This window comes from Athene cunicularia (genome assembly GCF_003259725.1).
Source record: "Athene cunicularia isolate RWA chromosome 18 unlocalized genomic scaffold, athCun1 chr18_part1, whole genome shotgun sequence".
NCBI lineage: Eukaryota > Metazoa > Chordata > Aves > Strigiformes > Strigidae > Athene > Athene cunicularia.
Window position 1 is genome coordinate 6,468,769 of NW_020799123.1, and position 18,607 is coordinate 6,487,375.

Here is an 18,607-nt window from a genome sequence, read left to right on the forward strand (position 1 = left end):
AGGCCCTGCTGTGAGGGGGGGTGGGATGGCTGGGGATGAGGTTGCTGGGGAGGTGCCTGAGTGGTGGCCTGGTGTGAGCCGTGGGGCAGGGAAGCGGGGCAGGGGGGTGTGAGAGGCCCAGGGGCAGGTACCAGGGGCTGGTTTGGGCAGGTCGCTTCCAGCTCCCCGTGGTGAAGGCAGCAGTGGGGGACAGCACGCTCCTGCCTGCGCCCCACACCTCTGCAAGCTGAGCAGTGACGGATGGGTGTAACAGCGAAGATACATCCAGCATTTTTTATGTACTGTCTTGTTTTTGCACCTGGGAGGTTTCAGATTTTTATCTGCTCAAGAGTGCTAAAAACTTTTATATATATACGTGTGTATATATATAGTTGGGTTTTTTTGAATGCTGACAGAGCAGCACAGACGTGTCTCCAGGTCTGCAAGAAAGACGCCAAGGTGGATGGGGGATGCAGGGGAGTGAAGCACTTGTGGAAATCCTTCATCTCTTACTCTTGTGGGAACTGTCAGCTTGGCTTGACAAGGAGGCTGTGCATTCGAGAGGGGTGGGGATTGCTATTTCTGGCAGTAGGAAAATGCACAGGCAGGGATGGGGCTGTCATTTACTCTGGTATTTTGACAGGAGCTGATGATCTTTTGTTTAAAACTCTGGGTGAAGTCAAAATGGGTATTTTTAAGTTGATACAAAGACAGTGTGTGATTAAGGATCCGAGCTGGGTCCCATCTAGATAATCAGCGCAGAATCAGGAAACTCGGTCCTTGGGAAAGCAGCAAGTCCTCAGTGTTGGTGGTCAGTCTGCCCTGACTGCGGCTGAGCAGTGCTCAGGGGGCCACAGGGCTCCACGCTTTTTTTTTTTAATTGAATCTCAGTGTCCTGGGGTTCTTCTGCTCTGTTTCCCCCATCAAAACTCGGCTGGAAACAGAATGCTTTAAGGAAAAAACCAGAACTGTCAGAGACAAACCATGCCATCTGGTGACCTTAATTTCTAACAGGGAACAGGTAAACGTTTGTGATTTGTAGCCAGAGGGATGGGTAAAATACTCAAAGGAGGATGACTCATTTTACCAACTGTTGTCAAACATGTCGGCGTTGTTATTGTGCTGGTGACACACACCAAGGACGGTGTCATTGTGTGGTGCACACAGAGGCTGGGAAAGGAGCTTGAAGGTCACACAGTTGAAGCCAGACCCATCTAAAAGGACATTTTTCTGGTTCTGCTTCATTCCCACACTGTGTTGGTGGATGCAGATGTCCAAAGAGCCCTGGTAAACAGCAGCGTGATCTCTGCTTGCATGGCTGGAAACAGCTTTCCTGGCAGGCAGGGCTTGGGATGACAAGGTCTTAGTTTGGCGTGACCCAAGCAGAGCCAGGCTTTTGACTTCTAAGCTGAAAAAATGAGCTGCCACGGTACTGGTGCTGGCTTAGAAAGCAACACTCCATTTGGTGGTGGTGGTTACTGGTGAGCAAGAGCTGTAAGGAGTCATCCCTGAAACCTGATGCAAAAGCTGATGTGTCCAAGGAGCCAATTGCTCGTGTGAGCAAAGGCACAAGCCATTGATGTAAGACCAGATCAGGACTTTGAGGGGCTTTCCAGAAGGTCTCAGCTCCTCTAAGAGAGGGAAGACTGCTGAATCAGCAAATCTCCTTCCCCGTGAGAGTTTGAGCTCTGTAAACCCCTTGAATTTGTGTCTCAAATGGTCCATCCCTATTTGTAATGATGGGTGCTTTTCTGAAGGGTTATTCAAACTGGTGGTGAGGTAAGAAGCCACACTAGATCTAATGGCAATGCACTTGTCTAAATGTCATCTTTCAAATTCAGCATAAAACAGAATTCTTGACAAGCTGTACCCTTATTGATCTTAATGGTGTGAGCTGAATAGGTCATCGGTTTTGCCAAATGCTGAAATTAATAATTATTTTCTATTATATCATACTTTTTATCATCCACTTTAATTGCATGCAGTATTTTTCCTTCTGTCTCGAGTCATTGGGGTGTGCTATTAAATAGCTGTTGCTCTCTATTAGACCAGTTTCTGTGGTGAGTAGTGTGGTTGCTTAATACTCTTTTCTTACCTCTTAATGGAGTTGTGCAGTTTTCCTTGGTGTTTTCAAAGCAATTTGAAAAGTTTACATAGAAGGTGTCATAAAAGGCCAGAAGATGGTTATATTTTCCTCCTTTGATTGCTGAAAGCCTCACTTAAGAAAAAAATCAAGTGACTCTGACTCACAGAGTCATCAGGACATATATATATGGCCACTAATATTTTTGGATGCAGAAAAAAAATGCCCTCAGCACTTTGCTGAACAAACTGCTGATATACGGCAGCTGTTCCTTTGTTAAGCCAAATACTAATATCATGTTCCTTACATCAGTCATTTTTGGATGCGTGGTTTTCAAGAAAGACCAAAACAAAAATAGCATTTGAATTGCAAGCTTAGAAATGGTGCAGTTTTACAGAGACTTCAGAGCTGACAAAAGAGAGGGGTTTTTATAGTGTGGCAAATGTTAGCAGTCCAAGTGCATAAATTGTATGTTATATAAATAATGCAGCAATATACTTCAGCATATTCTCTCTGCTTTCTGCAAGGGAGCCTGAAGCATTTTCTTGACCCAAATTGTACATGAAAATCAAAGAAATAACTCTTCTGCTGTTCTTAAAGTAAAAAGAGCTGTAAAGAAAGTCTTGTCTTTGGGAATACTGGTGTTTCTTTTATTCAAGAAGAGAATAAAGCATTTGAAAATATATTGCTGTCCACTTAACTGTGATGCTGATTCACATGGGGTTGTTTAAAATGGAAAGTGAAGGCGATCCTCTTCCCACACCCCTGCAGCAACCAGATGACTGCAGGGTAAACACTGGCTGACTTAAACCAACATTGCTTCAGCTATTCCTTGCTACAAATGTTGAATTAATAGGGTGGTGAATGCTCCAAGAAAATCAACAATGCTGCTTTTGTTGCTGTTGTTCATTTTTATTTATTTTATTTTATTAGACAACTGCTTTCCATTATAAATAAATAAGGCATGAAGGTTCTCCATACTGTTATTACAGAGCTGGTAGCCACGGTCGTGCGTATGGCTCCTAATGTTTCTTGAGTTTGGGGCCATAGGGCACCTCAAAATGCAGAGTGTGGAAGAGCAGAGCGGTTGGTGGTGGATGGTTTGAAGAGAAGACTTCTAGAGCAGGTATGGTTTGGGCATTGCACTCCTGCCAACTTACCTCTGTGGTACTCAGCTTAACAAAATAGGGTATTCTGGGGAGTATTTTTGCATTAATTCCATGATGAGTGAAAGTAAAGTAGCTCCTTGTAATTATCCTTCAAGTCTAGGGCCTTGACATTACATTTTAACAGTCTTCCCCCTCCCAATCAACATTCTCATTTATTTACCTCAATGTTGCAAAAATCCCAACCATTTACCCAAGATTTTGGGATGCAAACTGGTGAAAATAGAATCCAAATCTGGCCTGGTTTTTCTCCAGGCTTGTACAGAATAGGTAGCTTACACTGAACTGCTCAATTTTTTGTGGCTCAATGCTCAGGGTGTTGCCTAAGCTGTAATGAAATGCTGCTTCTCTGCCTAAAACATGTGTCTGACCATATGAGGTCACCATCTAGTTCATGAAAAATGGAAACTGGTGATTCCTGAGACTGCAGTGGCCTTTTGGCTGTGTGTTTGCATGTCTGTGGAAGCAAAAGTGAGGAGATATCAGTGCTGGAAAGTGAACTGGAACATGAGAGGTGACAACCTTTGGAGACAGTATCTCAGCCAAGAAAGATTATTTTCAGCAGAAAACTGAAATCTGTCCTCTCGGCTGGGGAGATGTTCAGAGCAAAAGTGTGGGGCAAGGTGTGGTCGGCACTACTGCCAGGGCCAGAGCTCCTGACGCCGTAAGATGCTTTGTCCTTCTGCTTGCATGCAAGTCACTGGTAGTCAGTTTTGCAAGCCCATGCAAGCTGTATTTGAGGAGTTTGCTACAACGGGGCAATGACAACCTCTTGAAGAGCACAGCACAGAGGGCTGGTACCCAGACCAGGAGATGAAAGCGTGTCTGATACTGTAATAGCACTTCTTGTCTAGCTGATGGGAAAGCCTTGGTCATCAAGTTCCTACCAGGCACAGTGCTTCACCTGGGCTGAAATACTGGTGCAGATTGAAAGCGAGGATATCCCATGTGCCTACAAAGTCTGGAGAGTATGGACTGAAATACTAAGCGATGCTGATGAAGACAGAACAATCAGTTTTATGTTTCTCTTCAAGTTTTTCCAGTTGCAATGAGCTTGCATTGTAAATAGCTGAAAAACCTGACTGATAAGAGAATGGCTTAAATAGCAAGAACATACTGCCCTTTGGGGAAGGGAAAGGCGTAGACAGAAGTCTCTTGGGTACAAGCGTAGGTTCTTAGCCATAAAACCAAAGTGGAGGGCTGGGCTGGTGTGCTGGAGCAGACCCTGAAGTTCTTTTTGTCTTACTTTGAAACACTGCGCTCCAGCTGTGGCAGGGTGCTGGAGGACATCCAGGCTTTTGCTTGCAGATAATTGGGCTGTGAGACAAGCTGAAAAGGGTGGAGGAGGCGATCGGTTTTCTTTTTTTGTGGTGTGGTTAACGTTGCTGTTGTGATGTCTGGCAGCGGCAGCAACTCATGCAGAGATCCGTCATACAGCTTCTGAAATCCTCTAACTACAATGTACAGTTGTCCCAACGAGTTGTCCGGAGCCCAAGTTTAAAAAACTGAGTTAGGTCTCCGTGACATTTTCTTGCTTGTAGACCTCTTGAACCTTCAAAGCAGTGGAGCCACGTGGCGTTTCCTGGGGCTGAAGAGAAGACTTGACTGTTGCGATTGCACGTGGGAGTTTGCAGAGAGGCAGCACTCATTTGCTGCTCTTGTTTTTCACCTTTGTGGCATTGATGTCTGCTTTTGTTTTCTGGATGCGGGAGAAGATCTCCTTAAAAAGAGCTTTGTACTCAGGCTGGCTCTGCTCCAGCCGCTTGTCCACCGCCTCCACGTGTTTGCTGATGGTCTTCTCCATGGTTTTCCGCTCTTCCAACTCATGTCCCTCTCCCCGGAAGTCTCTGAAGGAGCTGTCACGAGAAATGGGCCGGGACGTTTGGACCCCTGTGTGGCGCACACTGTCCTTGTGCTGCCGGCATTTGCTTAGGAGCTCTTCGTACTTCTCCAGCAAGGCGTGATACTGCTCGTCCACTTCCCTCAGGATGGACATGCCCCGTTTGCGCACGTTGTTAGCGTGCAGCGTGTAATTGCCCTCGTGCCGACTCACGGCATCCTTGGTCACGATGGCGTTGAGGGCTGTGTCACTACAGCTTTTCCGAACAGGGTGGTTTGGGGAAGGTGTCATTGATGGCCCATGACTTTTTCCTCCCTCCTCCTCAGAGAGGTCGATGTAGTCTGCTTCTGGGGCGTTATTCAGCGGCTCAAGGAGGGCCTCGGACAAGTTGTCTTCTCTGCTGAGCAAATACTTCTTGACTTGTTTCATCTGTTGCAGCTCTAGGAGCTCTGCTTCCAGTTCCTTGATGCGCAGTTTGCAGTTCTCCATCTCGCACACCCGCTGCTCGAGGTCCGAGTACTCCTGAATAACAGACGTGTACTCTCGCTCAACCCTCTCCTTCCGCTGCTTCTCCTGGTTGACTTGAGACCTCAGGGAGTTCACCATGGCTTGGAGACGCTCATTCTCCCTCTCCAAGGGCTTCTGGTTAAACTCTGTGGAAGAGCTGTGGACCTGGAATGCATCCTCATACCTGAAAGAGAAGAAAGACTCTTGAGAGAGTCTGACTAAGTGACAGTCCATGAGGGACTCGTTGTGTCTTATTGTCATGTAAGTAATTCCACCGATGCCCAGAAAGGAGGTAACCTGAGCTCAAGGAGTGAGATATGCCTCCTGCCATGTGCCAAGAGACCACAAGGTGTGGCTGGGGCTCTTCTGAACACAGAGGCCAGTCTGTCCCAGAGAACCTGCAGTCTCATTTGATAGGAGTGATGAAAGACAGGAGGGAAACGGAACCCTAAAAAGTAAAAGACTCATCTGGTTAATGGACAAGCCACCAACATTGCTGTGAAGCAAGGATGAATGTTCAAGTGCTACCAGTCTGAGCTGAAAGTAGAAGGCTTTGAGTTTTTCCTGCTGGAGTTCATCAGCCACTCACTGCATCTGCCAGCAACCCCAAACCTCACCCAGCCAAAAACCAGAAGCACAGGCTCTGCTGTCCTGTGTCTGGGAGGTGCTCCAGAGTGGGAGAAGACTTACACAGCAAGGGAGGCAGACAGAGGCTTTTGACAGAGCTGCCCCTTCCTCATTGCCTGGGAACTGATAACAAGCACTTCCCCCTTCCATCATGTTGCTGTTGGGAAATCAGATTTTTCTGCTCCTCAGTGAAGTGCCCATGGCATCCTATCTGGTTAGAACTGACTAGAAAAGAGCAAGGACTGTGGCTTCCCCTGGGAGGCATGACTGGTGTGTGTGGGGGTATTGAACAGATTTCCAAGTTACTGAAGGGCAGCCTGACCTTCAGAGCCAACTGCAGAGCTGCAAGCCGAACTAAGGTCCCGAGGCACTGGGGGGAGAGTGGGATTGGGGTGCTGGAGGGACAAGAGCCACAGAGACATTAAGTGGATTTGGCTTGGGGTTAGGTTATGGCCTCATAAACATCCCCATTGCTTCTGTGGTAAAAGTGTCTTTTGTTTGTATCCTCTGGCATAGGAATGCTTTCAGTAACAAAGTTTATCGATTGCTTATCTATTTAAAGAAGCCTCTATTATGAACAAAGCTGAGCAAGAAATGTCCTCACGAGGTCAGTGAATTAACACAGTGGCTGGCTTTTAAGGAGGATCAAGTGTGCAATAGTGCTGAAGGTGTATGTACAGCACTTGGCAGCACACGGTGTATCTTGGTGTGTGACTAGTGCTCCTGGGGCTACTGGAGTCATACAGGAGAAAAAACACCATCTCAACTGGTTTCAGTGAGCCAGATGTGCTGATACTGTGCTAGGAGGCAGCTGCAAAGGGATAATGGGCTGTGCTGGTTTGGAAAGGGAAGCTGTGCAGGCAGCTCGAGGTGAGGGTCCTCTTCACATGATGTGTTACTGGGTGGGCTGTACTGGGAGAGGCTGGTTTGAGCTGTCTAGAGCTCAAGCAGTGTGTCCTGTCGGTGCATGCTCCTGCACAGCTCCCTGCCAACGTGCCAGGAGAGTCCCAGCCCCTCCAGGCAATGCCTGTCCCTTGTAGCTTGGCCCAGCACAGCTGCATGAGGTATCCAGATCCTCCTGAGTAGCTGTTCTTGCCCTCTGAAAAAGAGCTTATGTCTCATTTGAGGCATCGCTGATGCTGGGATCATGAAGGCTCTGCTTTGCCAATGCCGCCTGCTTAGGCAGGTGGGCAGGAGAGAGGGGGTCCTCCCTTCACCTCCAGCACCCAGTTTCAGGCTTTGATGCAGAGCCTAGATCTCTGTGGGGGTGTGTGTGTGGGGTTTGTGCACCCCCAGAGGGGGTCCCTCATCCCCGCATCCCCTGTTCACAGGCAGAGGAGTTGGAGGGAGAAGGTTGGAGGGGTTGCTAAAGGCAGGGTGCAGTACCTGGGGCTGGAGCACAGCTCCTTAAGGCAGGGGAAGGTGTGGATAGTTCGGCGTCGCTCCCTCTTCTCCCGCCGAATGCGGAGCTGCTCCAAGCTCCGCATTTCCTCCACCTGCTTCTGCAGCTCCTCCACTTGGTTCTGCAGCCCCTCGATTGTTTCTGTCAAGCTGCAGAGAGAGAAGGGAGTGCCGATGAGGAGTTAGGCACTACAGGTCCTTCAAAGCTGTTTTTTCCTAGTCTATGGAAGGTGATTCCAGTTTCTAGTGTGTGCCCCAGGAACAGACAGCACTTGCTTTTCATGGCAGTGGTTGATCTTTGCATGGTTACTCTTGAATGGGGGTGTTTGTAGAAAAGGGTGGAAGACTGAAGCAGTGGAAAGGGAAGCAAGAAATTGTACTGATTTGAGACCCTCTATCCCCAAATCTGTTGACTAAAACAGTCACCTCTGGGATATAAACACTATCTGGGAATGTCTTTGCACGAAAAACAAGCAGGAGAACTATTTACTCTCTTCCTTTTGTTTATTTTGTAGAGATAAACACAGAGAGACTGGGCAGAGATTTAGTTTTATTCTGGCTGTGAATAAAGTTTGCATTCTGCTCTGAAACTGTTTCTGCAGTCATTCACAAAAGATTCTGCACTGCAAGGACATGGCTTAGTTTGTTGTTTCCAGGGATGACCTTGATCGTGGGCTTGTTTTAGGCAAGAAATGTTATTGATAAACTGGTATTTCAGCACGGACTAGCCAGGATTTCATTAGATGCTGGATCTGTGCCTAGTGTTTCTGCTCGGCTGCGTGCTGGGGACCTCCCTGATATTATGTGCCTCTTCTTCAAGGAAACACATCCGAGGAGAGGCTGCTGTGCCTCTCTCCTGGCAGCTTGAGACACTCCTTTATCCTGCCTTTGTCCCAGGGGTGTCTGTGCTCTGGCTGACCTCTGCTATCCAGCATCGGTGCAATGAGCTTGTGTTGTAAATAGCTGCAAAACCCGACTGATAAGAGAATAGCTTAAATAGCAAGGACATGCTGCGCTTTGGGGCAGGGGAAAAGTGAGATGAAGGTCTCTTGGGTACAGCATCACAGTGCTGGGAGGAGGGGAGGCCATACCACTGAATCTTCTGTTGGGATGTCTTGCTTTCTAGCACAAGCTTCTGGTTAGCTAGCTCCAGGTCCCGTGCTGTCAGGTCCAGCTGCTCGTAGACTTTCGCATGCTGTTCATTCATCTGCCGCAACATCTCTAGTTGCTTGGTCAGGTACTGCAAGAAAAAGTGAAACAGAAACACTCCAAATTCCAGGTTTCACAAGCTGAAATTTCTGCAGCCTCTTCCTCCTCTGATAATGTGTTTTATTGCTGATTTATTCTCTGCCTGGTTGAAGTCTCTCCCACAGTTGAAATATTCATAACCCCTGCCCACTGTAGTTTTGCGTCTAAAATATAATTGAACTTTCCCTGCCCTCTGTGAAGGGTACTAACCTCAATCTCTCTCTATTCAGCTGTTTTTTTATTCCCAGTACCCAGAGGAAGTTGATATCCCTGAGACTGTGACCCTTCACCAGAGTTGTCTGAAATGGGCTGGTTGGTTATTGGATCGTCTGACAGATCAATTGCAGAAGCTGCATTTCTTTGGGAATTCAGGCTAAAACTCTGAGTCTGTGAAATATGAGATCAGCAGTTTCTGTGTTTGCAGATGCTTTTCTGTGAGTCTGTCATCGCAAGATTTCATCCTGCGAAGACTGGGAGAGGGGCATTTACCCAAGAGCTCGCCCTCAGCTGGGACCAGATCCCAAATCCTGCAGTGGACTTGCTTCTGAAGGGCTGCTTGGGGGGATGGCTAAATCCATCCACCAGCTTCCTCGGACATCAGCTGTCAGATCCCTGCAGCCATTGTGTGCTGCTCTTGTGAACTCACAGCCATCCTCTGCCCTATGTCTTTTTAAATCAGGGAGTTTCCAATCTTTTTTAATTCACAAATCCCTAGAAGTTTTCCAATGGATGAAAACCCTCCTGGCACAGCAGGTTTAAGCCTCTAAGCTCAGTTCTGTGGGTTCTTAGAAATACTGCCCTGACCCCAAAGGATACTTGAAACAGTGGTTTAGATTGCAGCTCTTGGAGAAAGAGCTATTTTATGCCTCAGACAAGGGGGGCTGTGTTATGGGGGTGCCGAGGGACCAGCTGGGAACAAACGTGATTATAAATAACTGTAATCCAGGGAAAGGTTTAGCAGAGCAAAGAGAAATGAGCTTGAAGGCTGGTGGATAGGCAGAGAAAGGTCAAACGTGACCCAGATGCAACCTGGTGCCAAAGTCTGGCGTGCACATCTGGGCAGGGGGTGGGGATGTCAGAAGAGGGAAAATCCCAGTTAGGAAAGTGGATCCTCTCCAAGGCTGGGATGGGCTTTAATTCCCATGCCCATGGTTCAGTTCTTCCTTTCTCTTGGCATCTGAGCTGTTGGCATTGGTGGAAGCGCCCCATCCCCACCATTGCCCTTAGGTGACAGCAGTGACCAGGCAGCTCCCATCCCCACCCTTGGCCTGACTGTGTTCCTACCTCAATTTCCTGCACTTGCTCCTCATTGGTGGCGTACATCTGCTGCAGGGAGTCCTCCAGCTCTTTGTTGCGCTCCAGCAGCGTTTTCCCCAGCTCCGCAGCCAAATGCAAGTCTGAAAAGCAGATGGGAAAAAGCTGCTGCAGTTCCTGTGGCTCTGCGGGTGGATGCAGCAGGGTCCCTGAATGCCACCGCACCAAATACAGTAGCACATTTTGTACACAACTGGTTTAATTGGCAGATTTTGACATGGATGCATGCTTATGGGACATACAGGATCTGGCCTCTTTTGTCTTGCTGGGCTGCAGGAACAAGGGGAGGCTGAGCTCAGGACCTGTGCAGCTCTGTCATGCAATGAGGATTTGGTGCCTGGCTGGCTCTGTAACCCTTCTGCACTGCACTACACACTGCGTAGCCAGGATCAGGCCCCAGCACCTCCATCCCTATCACCGAGATTTGTGGGGCTGAGAGGGGCTCAACATCTGTCAGAATGAGAGCGAAGGTTGGTAAAGCTCCGCAGAGCCTTGGGGATGCTCTGTAAATTATATTATTATCTCTAATGAAGGGAGTGCCTTGCCTTCCCTGTCAGCCTCCATCCATCACCCGCTAATAGACTGACATAAGTAATAAAACCACTCGTGGCCTGAGGGGGCTGGAAGCACCTCCTGCATCTACCACCCAGGAAATTCTGTGTTGGCTGGGACTGCGGCTCTTTCCTTGGGGCAGCTCCAGGGTAAGGACAAACTGCTTTATGTTCACTCTCTGCCCTTAGGAAACTACTGAAATAGTTCAACTTTGGGAGAAGTGCAGGGAAAAACAGATGTTGACAGTGTAACCTGCTTAAAATATTGGGTTTGCTGCCTTGTGGGTAAATAAAAAGTCCCAGGACCCTGTGGGTCCTGTATTGCCCAAAGCTTGAGCACCTCAGGCGATGCTGTTTGTGGGCCTGAGATGGCTCAGGTGGCTCTGATAACACCCCTTTGCTTTCACCGAAATGGGTTGTCTTCTTAAAGCCTGACCTCCTAGGATTATGTGGGTTTCTATTTTTCTTGGTGCTTTCAGAGATAAGTTTCTAGCTCTTACGGTGGCAGACTGAAAATCTGACCCTAAACCTTCAAAAGGTAAGGAAACAGGTCCTGATGCTCTTTCTTTCTCCGATATGGTTATTGTGCAGTTTTAGATTAAAATTTTTGGGTAAAATGTTTAGATTTTTTTTTTTTTTCAGGAGTGGCAGTCCTGCAGTGTGTGAGAGGACTTGGGTCTCCTGCCCTGGTGTTTTCTCAGCCTGTTGGAATGCTCCTCTCTAGTCTGCAGTTTATCATGTATTTTGCACAGGCTCTGCCAGAGCTGAGAGCAGCTATAATTTTTTCCAGTAGTTAATCTGGCCATGCAGCTGGTTGGGAAAGAGGGATACTCGGTCACTAAGACAAGAGGGGAACCAGGACACCTAGGATGTATTCTGAGCCTGGGAAAATCACTGATGTCTCACTTCAAACGGCACATCATGAAATGAGGCTCATGCTGACCTCAGACACGAGTGCTTGCTGGGAGGAGTGCTACTCGTGCTGTCAGTGCTTGGGATGGGGCTTTCCTGATGGATAATGCTGCACTGTGGTACGTGCTGATATGTTATTAGTTTGGGTGATAGCAGTGTTTCTTTCTGTGTGGCTCCAGCAGTGCCGGAGGGCTGGCTCCCCAGCTGTGGTCCAGCCAACAGCTGCTCAGTGTGTCCTCAAATCTCCCCTTTACCATGGGAATGTGCTCTCCAGCTGTGGCCTGCATTGCAGGGTGTTATCCGAGCCTGTGACCTTTTTTTATTATAATCCTCATCATTGCACAGTGACCTGGTCTGTGGGCTGCAATCACAACTATATCAGTGCAATCAAGACATTGGCACATTTCCCCATAGACAGACCTCCTCACCTATGTTTTTTTTTTCCAAGCACCAAATTTCCTCGGTTTCCAAAGTGCCCTTGGGAGGCTGAGTGTTTACTGCGCCAGCTGGGGACGGGGGAACAGCCAGATGTCAGTAGAGCTGGAGGACAATTTGTGCCTTTAAGCTGCTTGGGGCTGTGTTTAATGGCACAGCCACCTCGCCAGAGCTGGTGTCGTTGCTGGAGACTGGCACCTTGCAAATTGCATCCCTTGCAGCAAGCAGGGCCCCGGCGCAGAGGCGCGTAGCGAGAGGGCTCCGTGCTGCGCTCCAGGTAATGAGTCAAGTGTGTCTCCGTCCCTACGGATTACACCAGTGCTCTCCCACCATATGGCATCCAATTTAATCAGCTGGGGTAGAGTTAAGTGGATTAGGCAGTGCAAGATCCTGCATTGTAATTTAAAGGGCTCTGTCAGCAATAATTTAATGGGGGAAATGGGCAGCGTTTGGGGACAAGTGGGAAAGAGGAAAGAAAGGGGCTGAGCTCTGAGGAGGAAATTGATTCTTCATTTTCATTTTGAGCATAAGGGCCTGGGAGACTCCAGGCTCGAAGGACATGGGGGAATTGATTCTTTTAGTGTCTTTAACTGCTTCAGCTGTTGTCACACACACGCTTGCTCATGCTCTGCTTGCCAACCAGCCAAAGCATCCTTGGTAATCCTGTCTCATCCACACTCCTTGTGCCTGAGTCCTCTTCCCCACCTGTTGGTGTCCCCCAGGCTGTGGGACTGTGGGGAGGGAGGGGATGCTGCATGGCAGTGCTTTAATATTGTCTTTAGACAAGATCACTCTTGATCTTTGCACTAATTGTGATGCTGCACGGGCTGGAGGAGCAGCTCCTCTCCTTGGGGGCCTCGAAAACCTGAGGCTGAATGTGAAATTTCCCCAAGTTGTTTGGGGGAAAAAGAACTGTTTAGGAATTTGGGGATTCTCTCTGCATAGTACTGTAGCTTCCCCACAAGTTTTTGTAGTCCTCTTCGCTTCTCCACTGCCAGATCAGCCATCAGTGCTGTATGACTTGCCCTAATTTAGCAGATATGCTGATGCCTCCCTTCCCCCTCCCTTCTCGATGCAGAAGGAGAAATAGAGTGGTGGGGAGTGACCGTGCTGTGGGTCTGCTTGATGTGCCCGATCCCTCTGCAGCCTGTCTGTGCTGAAGGCACTGCCATGAAACGGCCAACATTCAACTTAAAAAATGGGGGCCTGGGTGTTGCCCAAACCCTGTTTGGGAGAGGACTGCAGATGCAAACTGTCCTGGGAAGCACTAGCTTGGTGCCCTTTGGCTCTCAGTACCACAAGTGTTGACGTGACCCCTCTAATTAACACCAGTCAAGGAGACATCCCGTGTCCCCAGACAAAGATCTGTGCCTATGGAGCAAAGCAAAAGGAGGGAGGGAGGCTGCATTTCTCTGCAAGCTTCAGGAAAGGCATCTGAGCAAGGAGGGAGGGGAAGAGAAAAGAGACCATATGGTGGGAAAGGAGCGGGAGTTGAATCCGAGCAGCACTTGGTACAGGGGAGCATGGCAGGGCAGTGCATCGAGGAGGCAGCCATCCCCGAGCTGCAGAGATCAGCAGCCCAGTGATAATTCTGCTACCTCTGTTTCACTGAGGAAACTTGAAAAAAAAATCCAGATCCAAAAGCAGTAGCAGGTTGTCTTTGACCGAAAGAGGCCAAGGAACAAACTGCAGGGTATTCCCCTGCCACAGCATCCTGTGGTAACGCTGGCACAGGCAGATGGGTGCTGCACGGGGCTGCTGTGGAACTGAGCGCCCCCATGATGCTCAGAGAGGGTTTGGAGCCGTTTCTGCCTTCCCAGCACTGGCCTGCATCTGTTTGGGCAGAGCAGTCTTTGCCATGTCCTGTTCTCTGAAGAGGGCATTTCCTCCAGCGTCTCCTGGTTTTGGCTTCGGGGGAGCGTAAGCCTGGTGCCGGGCAGGAGAGGTTTCAGTTGCTCGTTGTGTGACGGTGATGTGGTAGCTCTTCAGATGGTCCTTGTAAATACGGCTTTCTGGAGACAGTCACCATCTGGAGCAGCTGCTTTGAGCAGTCCCCTGTTGTGTCTCTTGCATCGAGGGATTCATGTGTTTAGGCTGTGAAAGAACATGCCCACTGCTCCGAGTGCAGGTGAGGGGTGCTGCGCTTTGCCCCTCACCTTGAAATATCCCAACCCTCTCCCTGTCCTGTGAGACAAGCAGGCTTGTAGGGGTGATAGAATTCCTTTGGCTTGTGGTGCCAAAACGCAGGGGTTCATGGTGTATGTATTTGTGGGTCCTTTCCAGCTAAGCATCTATGAAGGAATGACTCTGGTCCCTTCCTAAATGTGGGGCTGGGGAAAGGGCTGCTTCTCTCCCACTGCTGCAGATGGTGAATTCACCTGCTAAAGAGCGAGGAGGAGCCACTCTCAGAGCTCTGGTGTGGAGGTCTCTGGAGGAAGTTCAGGGTGCTTGTTAGCTGATGGATGGGGTAGGTTGAGAATTAAGAACTGATGTTTAATGCTGTTGACGTTTAATTTAATTGCATTTGCTGTCTGCCTCATTACACATGGGTACTTAGAGTCATGGGTAGGTGCAATTATTCCTTTCAAAATCTAAATAAATGATGCTATGCTGGTTTACCCCAGGGTAGGGTGTACTTGCTACTCATTTATTTTTCTTCTTACTTGCAAGGGATTGTGCTGTCTGGGTACATTACAATGAAGATCATCTTTTGTATATCACTTACTGCTGCTCTATGACAGGTGATGGAGGCAATCTGTGTACTTAGCCTTTATAAGCCTTTGCAATGGAACATGCTGGTGTGCAGAGAAGCAAGTGTCATCTAACAGCATCTTGCAAACAACCTGGGAAAGTCTTTTCAACATGCACATTCCACAGATGATGGTGTTTTCTATGGCCAGGCAGAGTTTTCAGAGAGGCACCAGTGTTATTGCTGTGCATGGACTCTCCATCCTTTTTACACTGACATAACTCAGGTGTTGCTACCCAATTCAGCTTTGCACTTGAAGTTCTGTGTATTTTTCATGGGGACCTGCTGTTTTGGTGTAATCAGGTGTACTGCAAAGGCAGAGTTTGCTTTGCAGAGCAGCTCAGTGCAGCAAGGGGGGGGAAGATGCCTGTGGCAGGGCTGGGTGAGAGCAGGCACAGGGTGTGCGTGAAGCCCCTGGCAGAACAGCCACTGCCTCTCTCTTCCTCTCCTCGTTTCAAACTGTGGCTCTAGCTGGACTGAGCTGATGTTGGTCACACGGGCATTTCTGTTAGCTTAATGAGATTTGGTGGATTTCCTGCTTGCTTTTTTCTTCCTTTTCTTTCCTTTGTGTAATCTGTTATGTATCCATGGGCTGCCTTTGGCTTTGTGAGCATCCCTGGTAGGTGGGGAGCTCAGGTGGTGGCAGAGAGAGGTGGTTTGCAGGGTGTTGAGGCAGGCACAGTGCAATGGGGAGCAGCTCCCTCCATGCTGTCTCCGGTCCCCTGAACAAAAGTGGCACCACCAAGGAGTGGAAAACCCTGACGAGGGGCTCGGAGATGCACTGTTGTACTGTGCTGTGCCGCAGGGAACCCCTCCAGCCTTCTCAGCCCCTGCTGCTCCCTTCCTTGCCTTCAGTATTTATCAATCCTGTTCATTATTTCCTTTCTATGATCTCTTCTTTTTTTATTCTTCTCAGATACTCATCAGACTTTTTTGATTTAATTGATATTTGCCTTTTCTTTCTGCCCTCTTATCATTCTGTGTCCCAAAGCCTCTCCTATACATTAACATTTGAAACCTAGGATGGTTACCTCTGCTTATAAGCTGTATGTGTCTGTACAAACACATGCACAGCAGTCCCATCCTTGTGCCCACAGCAATCAACGTGCGTTTTGCCAAGTTGTTAGAGCATGATAACATGGAGTATGTTATTAGACCATGGCTGAGCCCCATCTGCGTCTTTCCCTGCTGTTCTCTTATCTAAACAGCCTTGGTGCCTGTGTTTGCCTTGTAGGCTAAAATGGTTTCAAAGACCTCGATGTCTGGCGGCTCGGAGGCTCTGATAGTGCACCTGGATCAGAAAGCGTCCTAAATAAATACATACAAGTGGCGTTGTTGGGGAGGAGAAGCAAGAAAAGAGGAGGCAGAAAGGCAGCCAGTGCTTTCCTGCATGCACCCCTCCTCCGGGCAACAAAGCTCCAACTAATTAATTATGCTGGGATGCAGAGAGCCATGAATAGAGGCTTTAACTCTTAGAGCTAAAGACACAGACATGTGGATTGCTGCCATGTAGCAATCTCATCTCCCCGGTGTGTTTTGGTGTATGTGGGGGGCAGGAGGTTGTAACTGACCCGGGATGAACAGGGAGGATGAGCACCAGAGAGACTTTACACGTTGTTTGTTGCTGCTGCACCACAGTACTGTGCATGTGCAGAGCCCCAAGCAAAGAGACCTGTGAAGGACAGGTCAGTGTGTTCACGTGGCAGGGAACGGTGCCCACAGCAATGGGCTGCCACGACCATGTCAGCTCTCCAGCCCCGCTCGTGCTCACACAATGTATTCTCCTACTCTGAGCCCTTGCCAGCCAACTCGGTGCCCTGCTGCCCTCTTGCTGGGGAGAGGCAGGTGGGACCCCCAGTCCTGAGTGGTTTGGTCTCTCAGGGAGCAACCAAGTTCCAGCACAATTGCCAGGAGCAGCTGCAGCAGCCCCCAAGACCACTGCCAGCACCATGGCTGCTGGTTACTCCTGTCTGCTGCCTCTCATGTGCCAGAGGCACGTAGGGACAGAGAAGATCCTTCTTCCACAGCCGTGTGTTACAGATAAAAGTCTGACCCTCTGCAGCAACAGCAAAAACCTGCCCACCTCTCCTCTAGCAGCCCCTATGCTTGGCTTTAAAGAGAAGTGTATCATCTGACACGCTGCTGCCCCACTAGTGCTCCCTTCCCATCCACTGCTGGGAAGTGCTCTGAATCCCTGCTCCTCCAGGTACTAAGCTCACACACAGCCCAGCTGCCTTGTGCCTGGCTATGGGTGCTGGCTGGAGATGCTGCTCAGGTGGGAAGAGGTCCTGACCTCAGGTGAAGGTTTGTTGCCACTTGTGGAGCCATACAGCAAGAACACAGTGCTGTAGCCTTCCAGTCTGAGTTTGCAAGGAAACCTAGTGATGAGATACTTGATGTATTCAAGGCAGTGTTATGTTCACCACTAGTCCCGACCAGGATGTAGGGCAATGCCTCTTTCAGGAGCCCAACACCAAAACCAGGGTCCCTAAAGCTAGGACTGATGCTCGGGGGGGATGTGCTGTGCTGCTCCTTGCTCTGCCTACTCCTGCAGAGACCAGTGCTCAGCCATGCCCTCCCAGTGTGCCTTCCCAGGGCTCAACACTTGCTTGTAGGCCAGGAAAACTTGGAAGACGGCATGATAATGTTCTAACTCCAGCTGACACTGCTGCAGCTGTGTAATTGGAAGAGGTCAGCATGGACATGGCTACTACACACTCGAAGGACTGAATTCTTCAGGAGGAGACAAGTTAATTGAGCAGTGCCAGGGCAGCTGCACTGCACATGGGATAAACGGGAGTGACTTCCCAGAAGGCTGCAGAAGAACAGGCTGTTTAAACTGTTAAAAGAACTGTAAGCTTTTGGAGAGAAGGTTTACAACTGTTTGTTAAATATTCATGGAAAAAACCCCAAAGAACAAACTCTAACATAAAATCTGGTCTCATTTCTCTGGGGTATTTTGTATCAGAGATATTTTTATAAATTCTTGGCCCACATATGTGTTTTTGAGCAGGTTAAGTAGAAGCTTTAGAAGTCCTAATGATGCATTTGGTGTGAGCATGCAGATATATTAGCTGGGTGAGGTGAGAATATACCACTGTGCTGCTCTGGGAAAGGCCTTTTAGCAGAGATCGAGTGTGTGCAGGAGCAAGCAAGCTGTGCACAAGCCTGGCGCTGGCAGTGCTTTTAGCAGGAGCAGGATTGGACCCTGGTGCTGTCACGGCTCTAAGTGGTTCCTGACTGGCACACTGAGTCAGTGCATCCACCCTGTCACCAGCCAGCACTGACTGGTACAGGAGGAAAGAAAGAGGACTGGAAAATGCTGGGGTGGAGGGACAGCCTCCATGTGCAGGGTGTTAGTGGCCGGTGCCTTGGCTCCCAGTCCCTGGGGCTCAGGGAGGCCATGGCAGGAATGTCCTTCAGGACTCAGACCAGAAATCCTTCACACATGGCCTTGCCAAGGAGAAATGCCACTGTTAGCTGATTGTTTCAGGATGTGAGATATGGAAAACTGTCTTTTACATTTTTTTTTCTTTTTTCCCTTTGCTTCTCCTTCTTTCCTTTCCAGCAGTTCCTCTAATTCTGCTCCCTCCTGCAGCTGGAAGTATGTGCCTGGGGTTCAGCAGATGTAGGAAGGAATTTCTGTGAGAGATATCAAGAAGGAGATCTTAGATGATCATGTGGGCTCTCTTATGCTCCGTTTTCTTGTTGCCTTCACATCACAGGGGAATTTTTATTCTATGAAAATACATATATATATATATATATATATATATATATATATATATACACACT

At 48.7% G+C, this 18,607-nt stretch overlaps 2 protein-coding genes across 2 annotated transcripts in view; both read right to left on the minus strand.

Annotated features, from left to right (window-relative positions):
• The window catches only part of MRPL58 (mitochondrial ribosomal protein L58), a 5,014-nt gene extending 2,636 nt beyond the window's left edge, over positions 1–2,378 (minus strand). Inside the window, exon 1 of the mRNA XM_026861286.1 lies at positions 2,370–2,378. Within this exon, the coding sequence (XP_026717087.1) occupies positions 2,370–2,378 (9 nt within the window). The remainder of the gene's footprint in view (positions 1–2,369) is intronic.
• A 589-nt stretch (positions 2,379–2,967) lies between these two features.
• CDR2L (cerebellar degeneration related protein 2 like) overlaps positions 2,968–18,607 on the minus strand; it is a 20,283-nt gene continuing 4,643 nt past the window's right edge. Inside the window, exons 2-5 of the mRNA XM_026861111.1 lie at positions 10,136–10,248; positions 8,695–8,843; positions 7,589–7,753; positions 2,968–5,759 (exon numbers count right to left, since the gene is read on the minus strand). Coding sequence (XP_026716912.1) covers positions 4,874–5,759; positions 7,589–7,753; positions 8,695–8,843; positions 10,136–10,248 — 1,313 coding nt within the window. The 3' untranslated portion in view covers positions 2,968–4,873. The remainder of the gene's footprint in view (positions 5,760–7,588; positions 7,754–8,694; positions 8,844–10,135; positions 10,249–18,607) is intronic.